Source organism: Rhineura floridana, chromosome 1 (assembly GCF_030035675.1).
Source record: "Rhineura floridana isolate rRhiFlo1 chromosome 1, rRhiFlo1.hap2, whole genome shotgun sequence".
Taxonomy (NCBI): domain Eukaryota; kingdom Metazoa; phylum Chordata; class Lepidosauria; order Squamata; family Rhineuridae; genus Rhineura; species Rhineura floridana.
In genome coordinates, this window is record NC_084480.1 from 320,882,141 (window position 1) to 320,896,144 (window position 14,004).

Below are 14,004 nucleotides of genomic sequence, written 5' to 3' on the forward strand. Positions count from 1 at the left end.
GGTAATAAAAATCAGTTTTACTCTGCCTCTGCCTTTATTCTACATGCTATAAACCAGGGGCTCTCAAACCTCCCCCCCCCAGACCACATGAAAATTGCTGATGGTCTTGGCAGACCACTTAATGTATTTTTCTCCCTGTTGTAGCAATTGTACTGCGCCATGCTAGATGCTGTATGGATTTAAATGGTATTTCCGTGGCTTCATTTCATTTCTTAGGTTGTATTTTATTGTATTGCGATTATGCATTCCACAGAACTCAAATTGTAGTAGAATGAAACACAGTATCAGAAATAACAGAAGCAATGAAAATGCAATTATTAAATATTCACATTGTTTTTTGTGGACATGCTGTGGACCCCCTGAATGAAGCTGGTGGTCCACTGGTGGTCCAGGGAACACAACGTGTGGACCTCTGCTATAAGCTGTCAGTGGTACTACTTTCTGGATAATTTTCACTGTCACTGGGGAATTGCAGCATTTTGGGGCTGGATGATGCTAAGCACCAGGTCGTTCATTTGCTTTGAAACTGTACCGGCTCCTCTTCCTTCCTCCCTTCTCTCCTGCAGTTTGTCAAGTTTGCAAACATTGAGGAGGACACACCTTCCTACCACCGTCGCTATGACTTCTTCGTGTCCCGCTTCAGTGGCATGTGCCACTCCTGCCATAATGACCCAGAAATACGGAATGAGTAAGTGGCAATATGCGATGAGGGACGGGAGCACTTTGCTTTCGCCGTTCTCTAAATTAGCAGGCTGTTGAGGCCATCTCTGGTGACAAGAGTCCAAGTCTTCCTCCAGTAATGCTCTGCCAAGCACTTTCAGTGGAGTTTTGTTCCTTTTTTTATATATAAAGTGCTTAGAGGTCTTTACTTTTAAGCGGTATGTAAATTTTGTTAAATAAATAAAGTGTTCCTTTTTGTAGTATCAAATCTTCTGCTGAGACTTGCGGAGGAAAGCTCTGCCAAACAAATGTACTTTGTAGCTTAAGTCACTTGCGCAGGAGTCCACAAAACTCCCTGCCCTGCTTGCCTGAAGATAACCTATGCTAGTCATTTGTGATGCATTGATACCTTGAAGGGGAAAAAGGGAACTTGCTCTCTTTCGGCTTCTAAATGTTTCCTTGCCTAGTCACTCAAAGGTCATTTCAGCTTGCCAGAGGCTACCAGAGGTGGCTCTTGACGAGCTTGGCATGACACCCGCCCATAAAGGGTCACTTCTGCTACTAGGCTACTTTTTCCAAGGCAATTATTAAATGCAGCCTATTTAACAGGGCTATCAGAATATCAGGTGTTATTGTAACCTGCCTGTCAATTCCCTAGCTGTGGCGTGTTTTTTGATATTTAGACTTTTGTTTTGGTGTTTTTTTTCCTGAGAGGAAACATTTTGCTTTCTTTTGAAGCTGGAATTCTAGGTCATTTCAGCAATCAGAGGTGGAAAAAGCATTTTATGAGTAGTGAGGGGCTTTAGGGCTCAGGGACTCTCCCACCCTGAGCATGTGTGGAAGAACAGAAAACCACAGCACGGGCTTCTAGTTTTTCCTGAACCTCCCAATTGTCAACAGCTGGTAGGGGCAGGAGACAGTATTGCTCAAGTGTTTGTCTTGGCCATTTTCAAGATAGATTTTTTTTGTGTGTGTGTGCGTGTGTGCGTGCATGCACAGTGGTGAGAAATGGTTTATTTGTGAGAACCTTATGAAGGGAGAGGCCTCTCCTTTTCACTGTAACTGGGGAGTGCATGATGAAGAAGAAACATGTGCGTTGCTCTTCCACAAGAAATATGTCCAAAGCGACTCTCGATGCTCAATCAACAGAACAGCAATATGTATCAAAACATGGTATCACCATTCATTAATAATATAGCTCTTAAGGCAGAGTTAGGAATAGTGATGGTGGTGAAACAGATGTAAATAAGAACAGGAGCCATCCCACTCAGGAGAACACATTCATCATGCTTTTGTCATAGGTACAGTCTTCTCTTTGAGCACTGAACTGATGGGGAGCACATTCTGCCCGTTTGAAGCAGAAGGGGCTGTATAGAGTGCTGATTGTCTTGGGGGCCCATGACATCACAAAGTGCCCTGCCTTGGAACAGTTGTTCAGCTTAAAAACATTATTTTTAAAAAACAAACAAACGCTGCATGATTGTTTATGTGTATAATCATAAATCAGAACATTTAAACAAGCGCAAATGGCGGAGCGCCAACTGGGAGCATGAGAGGAGGGGCAAAGCTGACAAGGAAATCAGCACTCCTTGCCAGAGAGGCAGACATGTCTGTCGATTGTTGAGTGAAGGCACGGGGAAGCTCAGTGGCTGCACACCACAGGGGCAAAAAATAAGGGTTGGCTCCTGTTTTTCATAGAAGCATAGAATAGTAGAGTTGGAAGGGGGCTACAAGGCCATCAAGTCCACCCCTCTGCTTTTTTTATATACTTCCGTATGCACCTTCATCCAATATGTATGCCTGCATAGAGATGCTTGTTTTTGAGTCTCAGTTATTGGATTGGCTATCCCTGTTGCCTCTTGGTAAAGTAAATCTCTAAGCCTTACCTTCTCATGTTCCTTCCTTTCATGAAAATGTCGCTGCTGCTTCTACCAGGATCCGAATTGCTGGCATCAGGGGCATCCAGGGGGTAGTTCGCAAAACTGTGAATGATGAGCTCCGAGCCACCATATGGGAGCCTCAGCATATGGACAAGATTGTTCCCTCACTGCTTTATAATATGCAGAAGATAGAAGACGTCGACAGGTATGTCCGTCTCTTAGATGGCCAGATCCTTTCATTCCCTCTGACCGTTGCCTTGCTTCTTCCCTGGAAATGAAAGGGCGGCAACTGTGACATGGATGGGCACGAGGAGGAGAGTAGATGGGTGTGAGTGGGAGGTGCAGTGGCTGATGGCTGGTGGAGTGTGATGTCTGTGCTGAAACCTGGCAACCCTATCCAAATGTGTGTTTTGTTCCAGTCGAATTGGCCCACCCTCCTCTCCAACAGGAGGCGAGAAAGAGGAGAACCCGGCTGTGCTGGCTGAGAATTGCTTCAGAGAACTGCTGGGCCGTGCTACCTATGGAAACATGAATAATGCTGTCAGACCTGTCTTTGCGTGAGCATTTTTTTTATTTGTTACATTTCTGCCCCACCCTTCCTCCCAGAGGAGCCCAGGGTAGCAAATACCAGAATGTTAAAATGATACAATTAAAAATAAAACAAAAAACATATCTAAAAACTATTAAAAACCAATTAAAATCCCTTCACAGCTAATAATTTCAAGGTTGCCAGGAATAACCTTTCAGCCATCAAATGCCCTGGTAAAAAGAAATGTTTTTAAGTTCCTCCTGAATGTTAATAATGAAGAAGACGGATGCACCTCACCAGGGAGGGTCTTCCACAAACTGGGAACCACCACCAAGAAGGCCCTGTCATGGGACAATGCCAACCAGGCATCAGCCAGTGGCTTCACCATCAATAGAGTCTCCCCTGCCACTTGCAGAGCCTGAGATGATTGAGTAGGAAGTCTCCAGAATCCTTTGGAATTTCCAGGGGCAGAACATACATTTGAGATCATTGGCAAACTCCCTCAAGGCTCTTTTGCTGTGACTGCTGAAACATTATGGGAACACTGTGTTCCTCTCAGCTGTTCTGATCTTTCACATTGCTACATAACCATCTGTGTTTTGTGAGCTAAACAACAGAGAGCAGCGTGGTGTAGTGGACAGAATATGGACTTGTACTGCCAAGATTTGTGTCCAATCCCCACTCAGGCATGAAGCTGGCAGGGTAGCTTTGAACAAGTTGCTTAAACCACCTTATTGGATTAATAACAGAATAAAATGGGATAACCTTGTGTGTGCTGCCTTGATAAGAGAAAGGACAAACGTAATACATTTCCAAACGAAATCCCCCACCTTCAGCTTGGAGGCTTCAGAAACCAATGCTGCAGCAGATGGGATTTGATTCCCCTCTCCCTCCCCGTAGGCATACATACCTCCCTGTGCTCCTCATTTGAATACATCACGTTTTGCCAGCCAAGAATCCCTGCTGGTTGCAAGATTGTGCAGGGACAACCAGTCGGGCCATTTGCTGCTTAATACTCCCTGCATCCGCACAGCAGAGGATGATGGAGGATGTGGTGGGACAGCCTGAGAGCACTGTGCTTCTGTGCTTGGCCTGAAGAAATGACACTGCGGCAGCCTTTTCCTTCATGGGTGGAATGAATAAGCAGAAGGAGGCAACAGCAAAGAGAGAAGGAAGGGGTGGAGAGAATCCATGGAAGACGGCAAACTGAAATAGGAGCATCCCTCCCGCATCGTCATCTTTAAAATCCCTAGCGGGCAAGTTAAGATCTGGGGATTTCTCATTAGCTAGTAGTTTTTATTTATTTAGTTTGACATTAAACAAACCTTCTTTACATTTGGATTTGAACAGCCCTTTTCTCTACTGTGAAATAATGTTTTTCAGTCCTTTTGTGACAGGTGTTCACTTGAACACCTGGGCGCATGTGAACAGTTCACAATGTGTTTCGATTGTAATTCAGTCCATCTTTGGGGATCTTGGCTTTTGAATGACAACCAACAGTGAGAATGTTCCTGAATCATTGAAAGACTCAGTGCATGCAGAAGGCAACTGAGAATATGTCATTCCATAATGGGAGTAAAAGAGCAGAGCTGGTTATGCTCTGGATACAAAAGCTCATTAACTCTGGCCCTTGAGTGTTCCAGTTGTCCTTTTATTTTAAGGCTAAGCTTCTTAACAATGCACTTCGTACTTGTGTGCAGATGTCCAAGTACATATCATATCAGTTATAAATTACTCACACAGTATAGTTTCTGACTTTCCCCTTCTAAATATTCATGTGGAGCCCCATGTTAGAGCGGTACTACAGTGGAACCAATGACTCCCACATTGGAAGCATTCAAGAGCAGCTAAACAGCCACCTGTCGGTTGGATTCCTTCATTGAGCAGGGGGTTGGACTCTATGGCCTTGTAGGCCCCTTCCAACTCTACAATTCTGATTCTATTCTATGATTCTAATTCCCAGCATCTCCAGGTACAGCTGGGAGAGCATCTTGCCAGTCAGGGTAGCTAGTACTGGACTAGATGGACCAATGGTCTGGCTCAATATAAGGCCACTTCCTATATTCCTAAAGGACTTTGGGATGGCAGGCTAGAGCTGCTGAGAAGGCATCGCCAAGATTAACTCAGATAAACTTAGCTGTGTCCTAACAAACTATAGTTAATATGATCATCTGCAAAATAGCTCCTCTTTAACCAAGTTTTATAAACTATGTTAACTATGGTTTAGCATGTCATCCAAACAAACCTCTTAAGTGTTGAAGCTGTTACAGGTACTTAATAATTGTTTGTTTATTTTAAAAGGTTTATTTATCGTAATAGACAATAATAAACAAGACAAACAAAATAAATAAAAGATCAGCGTGCAAATGTACAAGTTAGAATAGTCCCTTCCTGTAGTGGATACAAGAAAGGTTATCCCAGTCCGACACTGAGCCGGTATGGAAGATTAAGTCCCTGTTTCCTCCATCTAGATCAGAGTCCACCAGGTCTGGGTTTAAAGTACCCCCCAGCAAGTCCCAGAGCAGCTTCACAGGAGAAGTCAGCCAGACACGTCGTTGCAGTTCTGAGAGAACATGGATTTGTTCCAACCTATGAACTGATTCAGTAAAGCAATGCCAAGTGGCATTGGATTTGTCTTGCTCTTTGTTGCCCCTTAACACCAGTGGGTGACATGTCAGTCATTCTGCCATTGCTGTATTCCGTACCTTATGATACCATCAGGTCCAAACCCTCAAGCATCTTCCACTAATAAGTGTTTATTTTTAACAGGCATTTAGACCATCACAAGCTATGGGACCCCAATGAATTTGCTGTCCATTGCTTCAAAATAATTATGTACTCCATACAGGTAAGATTACTGTATTCCCCTTTCATAGTCAGTCAGAAATATGTTATCCCATTAAGACTAAGGAAGAAGCTTGGTTAGAAGCAATAGCAGCCCCCCAGTATGTTTGCAGTGTCAGCCTTACAACACTGGAGGAAAAGAACGGACCCATAATGTTCTTCCCAGTGTTGTTTGTGTCGGAGGATTTATCATTAGCTTCTGGCTTACACGGTTTAATTTTCTTCTCTCAGATTCTTAAGATGTTTTTGTGATGGTGTCAAATGGAGTTTTGAGTATCCTCTCATGTTTGCAGGCTGAAAAAATGTTTCTGTTATAGCATGTTTTTCATGTGTTGCCCCCTTTCTCTCTCTCTGTGAGTAACAGTATTTATATACCACTTAAACATCAAAATCTCTACGTAGAATACAAAATATATAAAGTATGCACCCCCCTACACACACTCCTATTTCTCTCTCTTGCTTACTGGTTTTATTCCCTTGCTTTCTAGTTTGATAGATATATCTGTTTTGCTTGTATCTCTTTTCAGTTTTTAGTTTATATTTGATTATTTTTGAATTTTTTTGTTTGTAGGGTGATTGTGAGCCGCTTCAATTGCCTCATATTGAGGCAAAGAGCTGGGATAAAAATGTCTTAAATAAATCTCCACAAAGCTGAGTTCACAGTCAATACCATGTTTTAGGGAATACTGCTCAAAAACAGAACAAAAGAGTTGATCAGAACATCCTAAATACAGATAATTCCAGAGGGAGGAACTGGAAGATCATTTGTTCATGGATGGGCTTGAATTTAGTTGAGTAGATCTGAGAAGCGGGGGTGGGATTCCACCCGCCTGTCGGGTCATCTCCTTCTCTTCCTACAGATTGCTGCTCTAAACGCACAACACTTTTTCTGGACCTCCAATGAGTCCACTGATCTGTGTGCTCTTCCGCCCCTCCCCATATATTCTTCCAATTCATATCTTTTTATCAAATGCTTCTTTAGATTGTAAAATGGCTTGGGCAGGACAGAGATTCATCCGCTGGGTTCTCTGAAGCACCCAACCCTGGTGCTGTGCAAATGTGTCTTGGCATTATCAGTTAGTTATCGATGGAGAATGGCCAACTGCAGAGCCATAGCTGTAGTTTTGAAGGGCTGTGGTAAAGTTTTGCTGCTTCCTTCCCAGGCACAGTACTCTCATCATGTGATACAGGAAATCCTGGGGCACCTGGATTGCTGCAAGCGAGACTCTCCTCGAGTTCGAGCTGGTATCATCCAAGTCCTTTTGGAGGCGGTAGCCATTGCGGCTAAAGGATCCATTGGTGAGATTGGCTAAATGAATATTATTTAAAACCTGGGACTTTTGGGAAGGGCTGGTTAGTTATGGAAACACACAGGACAAAGCCAAAACACAGAAGTTTGTCGTCAGTGGCCAAGGTTCCAGGTTCAGAGCCAAAGTTGCCCTTCAACAATGAACACACAAGGGTAAATAAGAAGTGGCTTTATTAATAAAATATAAGTGCACAATTAATAGCAGCAGAACAATTCCTTAAAACCTACACCCAACCAGGGGTTTAGGTAAGATATATAAGAGAGTTCAGACACAACCAAACATAACAAAACTAACTAGCCTATTCTACTTACTTGACGAGGTAGTTGTTGTAAGTCTCACCTCTCCTCAGAGAGGCATAAGTGGGGTAGTGAAGGGAATGGAACCCCACTCAGGTAACCACCCGTCTAGATGGAACCCAGGGGATCAAAGCTATAGGTCTCACCCTGTAGCATCCCTACCAACAGCTCACAGTACATTAGCCAATCGGGGCTTTCCAGTGAAGTAATCTTCCCGAAGCTTCTTCACTTTTCGCGCCTCACAGGCCCCTTTCTTCCCCCCTGATCTCAGCTCTCTCAGGCCTGCTTGACCCTGAGTACCAGGCTCTCAGCAGATAACAGAGGTAACCAGGCGCTGCTTCTGTAGCTCTTAATTAACGGCAGCTGAGAATGAAACGTAAAAGTTTTCCACTCACTCAGAGGCCCATCTCCTCCCAAGATGAAATCCCCACAATTCTCTGCGTCTGAGCCATTTTACAATAACCATTCTGAACCATGCTACAGTTTCATGACAATGTCTAATTCTTGTCCCACCCTCTTTTGTATATTTACTATTCCAATATAAAATATTTGCTAAATCAGAGTTTCCTTTTAACAGCTGCAGGATATGTGTGCTTAAAGTTAATTTATCCTTTTCTGTGAGTTGTGACAGGAAGTAGTTGTAGTAAACAGAGGTGTGACCCAATAGTGTTATTAGAGGACTCAGTCCTCTAAGGCCAGGAATTCTTGAGGAAATGATCACAGCATGGAAGGACTAATTACTGATAATTGGTCTGGAGATAAAACCCAGGGTCTGTAGGCTCAGACCTTGAGAAGGAGGCAAGTGTAGACCTGGCAGGAAGTCTCAAGCTCTCCAAGCCAAGACAGGAGTAGCAGCAGGGGGCGTGGTGCGATCCTGAAACAAGAGGGATGAACAGTGCCTGGAGAAGAGGGTGAAAGGATGCTTGGATAGTTTTTTGTGCAATCAATGGAATCTTGGGAAGGGAGTCCTTGTGATGAAGCATTGTGCCAGACTGTCAAGATGGAAGATCTAAGTGCAGGAGGATATCCAGATGGTAAGGATACCTGTGAACCTTGGTGTAAAAGATCGATGAACAATACTTAACTACAAGGCAGAAGATCCAGGCTGTTGATATTCATGGTTGTTTTTCTGTTGCTTTTTCTGTTGGGGTGAGTGTATTTAATTCAGTGACTTCTACAATGGAAATTCTCTGAAGCCTCTTTTTGCTAGGCTTCCTGCTGATAAACCCGTTGCGATAGAATTGCTGGCCTCTTGATCTGCTGTTGGTCTGGTTTTGACTCTGGTGTATAAATGGCTTTTTCCCCCTTTGCTCCAGAGTCTGAACTCTCCCTGCAGAAGGGAAGAAGTTGCTTCCCAGCAGTGAAATCTGGAGAAATCTTTGAGTCCCCTAGTGATGTCCTTTTTCGTATCTTAAAAAGAGTTGAGCTCTGTGTGTGTGGGGAAACTCATTCATGAGTTGTGTTTATATGTTTTACCTCTTTGCAGCTGTGGTCCTCAAATTATTAGTATTAAAAAGATAAGCTGCTATAGATGTTTGGATTTAAAGTATCTGTAGAACCTAACCCTTGTGGTCAAAAGAAGACTTAACAGTGCAATCCTAACCATGCCTACTCAGAAGTAAGTCCTATTGAATTCAGTGGGGTTAGGATTACAGCATAAGCCTTAATTTAGGCATCACACTAAACCACAATTAATGAAACTGTGACTAGAGCAGTTGTGCTCTTTGGGGCTGATGGGAGTTGTAGTGCAAAACTGGAGAGCAGGGGGGAGTCTTAAGGGTCATATTTGAATTGGCAAACCATGGTTTGCTGTTGGCTGGCAAATTGGAAGCTACTTGATCTGACGTCAAACAGTAGTTTATGGTCCCTTTGTGGTACCTCCAGAATCAGCTGCATCTGGCAGAGCTGGCACTGAGCACAAGGAGAATGGAAGCAGGCAAGCAGCTCTGAATTCAGAAGATGATTTTTTTTTAGTTCAAAACTGATATGTGTAAACCAGGGCAGGGAACTGGATCTGACCAGTGGGACCTGATTCTGGCTTCCCCCAACCGCTGTGGGCTTGATTATCGGCTGATTTAACTTGTTCACGGTAGAGGAGCCCTAGCCAATTGTAAAGCATTGCTCCAAATATGGGGTGGTGGCATCTTCATTACGGAATTCTACTAATTTGCAGACATGCATACAAATTTGTCACCATATCTGGTGGCAGTTCTTCCTGACACCTGGGTTTGTCTCATCACCTATAATCCATTACCCCATCATAACTCAATGGTAGAACTCCTGCTATGAATGCAAAAGGCCCCAGGTTCAGCCCTCAGTATCTCCAGTTAAAATAGGCTCAAATAGGGAACACACATATTACATGTTCAGGCCACCTTTTCCAACAAAGCCCTAGACTAGAGATCCACTGCCTTCCAGAGTAAACAACATGGACAAGGAGTTTGGCCTGGTCTAAACCAACGGGCAGTGGGTTTGATGTCACCTTCAGACTAACTTTTAATAAGCTTTTCATTTAAAAATGGCATGAGCCTTTGTAGGTGACAGCCTACTACTTCGGATGCTGTGTAGGAAATGGGGAAAGCAAGGTGTGGAAAAACTGATCAAGAGGAAATGTTCTAAAATTCTTGAAGGCAGAGTAATATTACAAGTAAATATGAATAATAATTAATATTTATTTATTGTACCCCCACCCTTCCTCACACAGGAACCTAGAGTGGCTAACAATCACAAAAATACAGTCTTTAAAAACAAAAGTCACAGTCCAAAGTAACGCAAAATACAATAAAGCAATACCATGGTCAGCGATAAGCTGAAGCCAATGGAATGGCCTGCCTCGTGTTCGAAAATCTTGCAGAAATAAATAAGTCTTGTATTGTCTCCTGAACAAGAATAGTATGCCTGACAGCTTGGCAGGGAGGGAGTTCTTTAAAGATTCAGTCTTTAAAATTTGCCAAGAACCCATGATCTCTAGTCAAATTTCTGTGTGAATTCCTGTTCACCCCACCCCAATTTATTTTTATTTATTTATTTTGTATCCCGCCCTTCCTCCCAGCAGGAGCCCAGGGCGGCAAACAAGGCACCAAAAACACTTTACCTTTACAGGAACATCGACTGCATCACTGTGTCCAGGGCGATTAACATAACCTTATTCTTAGCATTCTGTGGTGTAAAAGACAACATGCTACCAATTCACAGTTCTGATGGTTGCAGGCATTGTGTTGGGTACTGAGATCTGTGTGCCTGTGTAGAGCTTGCACAAGGAGATCAAGATTATGGTGCTCCACCCAACAGGCGCATTTCCCATCCGTTATTTATTTATTTAGACTATTTCTATACCGCTTAATATATAAAAATATCTCTAAGTGGTGTACAGAAAAGAAAAAAACCACAAGAAGTATTATAAAAAGTACACGATAAAACCATAATACAAATAACTCATACGTGATACAAATTATTAATAAATAAATATACCAACACAACAAATTCCTTCACACTTCCCCACTCAGCATCTCACCCAGGATTCCGCCCATTCACCCTGGCTCTCACGCGGGGCCCAAATGCACACAACTCTCCCCAAAGTTCTCTCGAGAAAGCGGGTTCCTACGTCCACCTCATAACCTCGCTCTATGCAGCTGTAGCGTCGGTAGCAATTCCTTGCAGGCTATTGCCATATAGATCTCTGATCCTATGATTTGTGTGTGTGTGTATATGGTCTTTTTGTGTGTGTGGTATCGGTAGGCCTCCCAGAGCGGTAACCTGTTGATTTGCCAGCCAATGAGGAAGGCAGCAAGATCTGCTCCTGTCTGTTGCTCCACTAGCAGCCAGTGGCTAAAAAGTGGGAAGCTCATTATCCAGCTTGCTCCATTTCCAAACTTGCCATTGTGGTCTCTTATAAAGCCACAAGGCTCCTTCACACATCTATGGATTAGTGGGTCTGTGGCTATATGCCAGAAGTGGTGGCAAACCTTTTTAAGCCCAAGAGCCGCATTCCCTCATGGGAAGCCTTCGCGGAGGGCCTGCATGCCAGGGATGGGCAGGGTCATAAGCAGCAGTGGGTGGAGAAATGGAGGTGGACTCTTTATATAGGAGGGCTGCATTCTAGCCACACAGAAGTCAGACGTTTCTATACCCACCCGCCTCTCTCTTCAAGAGGCAATATCCCAGATCAAGGACACCGCCCAGTCAGGGAAAAGCACGAGCAGGGCCAATGAAGGATGTGGCCTGGGGGAGAGGGAGTGTGACCAAATGGCAGCTCCAAAGGCTAGATGGAGAGAGGCCTCCTGCAGTTCCCAGACCTGAGGTTCCCCTCCCCTGCTATATACGAACCACAACATAAGAAGAGCCTGCTGGATCAGGCCAAAGAAGACACATCTAGTCCAGCATTCTCTCTTCACAGTGGCCAGCCAGATGCGTCTTCTGGGAAACCCACTGCGTGCAACAGGTCTCTCCCCACCTGCCTTAGATTTTTCACCCCAATGTCCTCTGTGACATTCCGAGAGTTCCTGGGGTGCATTTCTTGGGTCACAGCTGTCTGCAGCATGGTCCAGTTAATTAGAGCATGGTGGCCTCCCGCTATGGGGAATGCTGTGGGTATACAGACACGTGCCTGCCGTTCCTGAGGTTTGTGGAGGAGCTCACAGATGCCTTCTGTCAGCACCTGGTGGAGGCTGTTCTTAAAATATTTTTGCAGAGAAGATTTCTGATAGGGAACCTGCAGGTATAGATTTATGCCAGTTTAAATGTGGCTGTTTACCTGAGGGGTTGGAGCCCCCCATTAAGGTATCACTAATATACAGCTTATGTATTTTTCTGTTTTATTACAGTGTTTATGGTTATGTTGTTAACTGCCCTGAGATGTTGTTTATAAATCTTGCTAGTAAATAAATAAATAGCCTTTGTTTCTGTCATCCAGTGCACTAAAAGTTCCCTTTCCTCCACAAATGGGATTGAAGTGTGTGTCACCTTCTCTGCAGGCCCAACTGTCCTGGAGGTGTTCAACACCCTGCTGAAGCACTTGAGCTTGAGTGTGGACTTTGAACTGGGCAACAACCGTGACTCTGATGGCGGCACTGCTGGCCTTAGCGCCCGCTCGAAGGAGAGCGATGAAAAGATCGTCCAGAATGCCATCATTCAAACTATCGGTGAGTTAAATTAAGAGTCCTTGGTGCAGGTTTATATGTTAGCTTAAAATGAAACCCCGCTTTGATTACATTTATGGACTGTTGCATTTTGGGGCAGGGAGCTCAGGGGAGTGTTATGTGGTCCTCCATCCTATTTTATCCTCCCAACAACCCTGTGGAGCGGTCTAGGCTGAGAGATTGTAACTGGCCTTAGGTTATCCAGGGAGCTTCCTAGCTGAGCTTTGAGCCTAGGCTCGTTACCTGTCTTGAGTCCTACCCACAAGGGTTCCAGCCTCCATGCCAGCCGCCACTCTGGCTTCGTTTCTGTACTTCATGGTAAGAGGCTTAGTTTTTCTCATTTAAGGACTTTCTACCAAGACGGGGAGGTAGTTCAGCATTTTTGTTCTACTTTTCAGAAATTGGGTCAATTCTCCTTGGAAATACCACACATTTGTGGGGTTCAGAACAAACCTTAGCCTTTTAAGAGAAGAAAACCACAAATGGAGCTGAAAAGTTGACAGCAGCCTGGTCTGGATGATCTTTCCCAGCTTTGTAAACGAGCTCCTCCCTTGCCCCTCCCCTGCCCCTCATGTGCTGGCTTTGGGACTGACCTGTGAGGGGGGAGCTGAGACAGGGAGGGGGCTGTTCCATCTGCTTGCCCCCCCTGCTCTGCTCTTCCCCCCCTTTCCTCCCCTTCTCCCTCTGATGCAGCTGGCGAGGGCTTCTGGGACAGGGGAGAGGCCATTCTACTTGTTTGCCCACCCTGTTCCTAGGTGCCCAACCAAACCTGGACACTATTGCTGGTTCCAGGGGAGGAGAGTGGAAACACCTGCAGCTAACAGATTTGTGTCGAGCCCACAGATCAGCTAAGAAAGTTGCTGCAATGCAGACATTTCAGGGTCTCCAGGAGGGCATCACTCCCTTTAAATTTGTACTGTTGAATGTGTTACCTGGTAGGAGAAGGCAAGTGGTGTTGTATTATTGATTGGTAGGTAGCTGGAGTTGTGCTTTTGCTGCCCGGAGTGAGAGTCTGGGTTGTCATGTTCTGTGTGTTTCAAAGTTGCCCAGTACCCAGCTCAAGTGTGAGAGACTCCACTGGGATAGAGCGTGTCCCTACCTGGGTGAGAGACAGAAAGGGAGGGGTAACATGGCTGTTTGTATGACATCACATTGCCCTAGATGGAAGTGGGTAAATGGGTTGTACGTTATGCTTGATACTGCTCTGTATTTTTTGTGGACCAAACATTTGCTCCTTAATAATTGGCTGGCTGGATATTGGCTAATTTGTGTGGTTGATGGGAATGAATCTGAGTGAGTCCTGGATGTGGAGGGCTACTAAGGACATATTTGGGAGAGGTTTCTAGA

The 14,004-nt window shown here is 44.5% G+C and overlaps 1 protein-coding gene across 2 annotated transcripts in view; it reads left to right on the forward strand.

Annotated features, from left to right (window-relative positions):
* The window catches only part of LOC133375493 (protein EFR3 homolog A), a 58,294-nt gene that overhangs the window by 19,486 nt on the left and 24,804 nt on the right, over positions 1-14,004 (forward strand). For both annotated transcript variants that reach the window (XM_061607136.1, XM_061607137.1), the window contains exons 6-11: positions 567-688; positions 2,596-2,745; positions 2,960-3,097; positions 5,839-5,917; positions 7,077-7,212; positions 12,493-12,660. In XM_061607136.1, the coding sequence (XP_061463120.1) occupies positions 567-688; positions 2,596-2,745; positions 2,960-3,097; positions 5,839-5,917; positions 7,077-7,212; positions 12,493-12,660 (793 nt within the window). The remainder of the gene's footprint in view (positions 1-566; positions 689-2,595; positions 2,746-2,959; positions 3,098-5,838; positions 5,918-7,076; positions 7,213-12,492; positions 12,661-14,004) is intronic.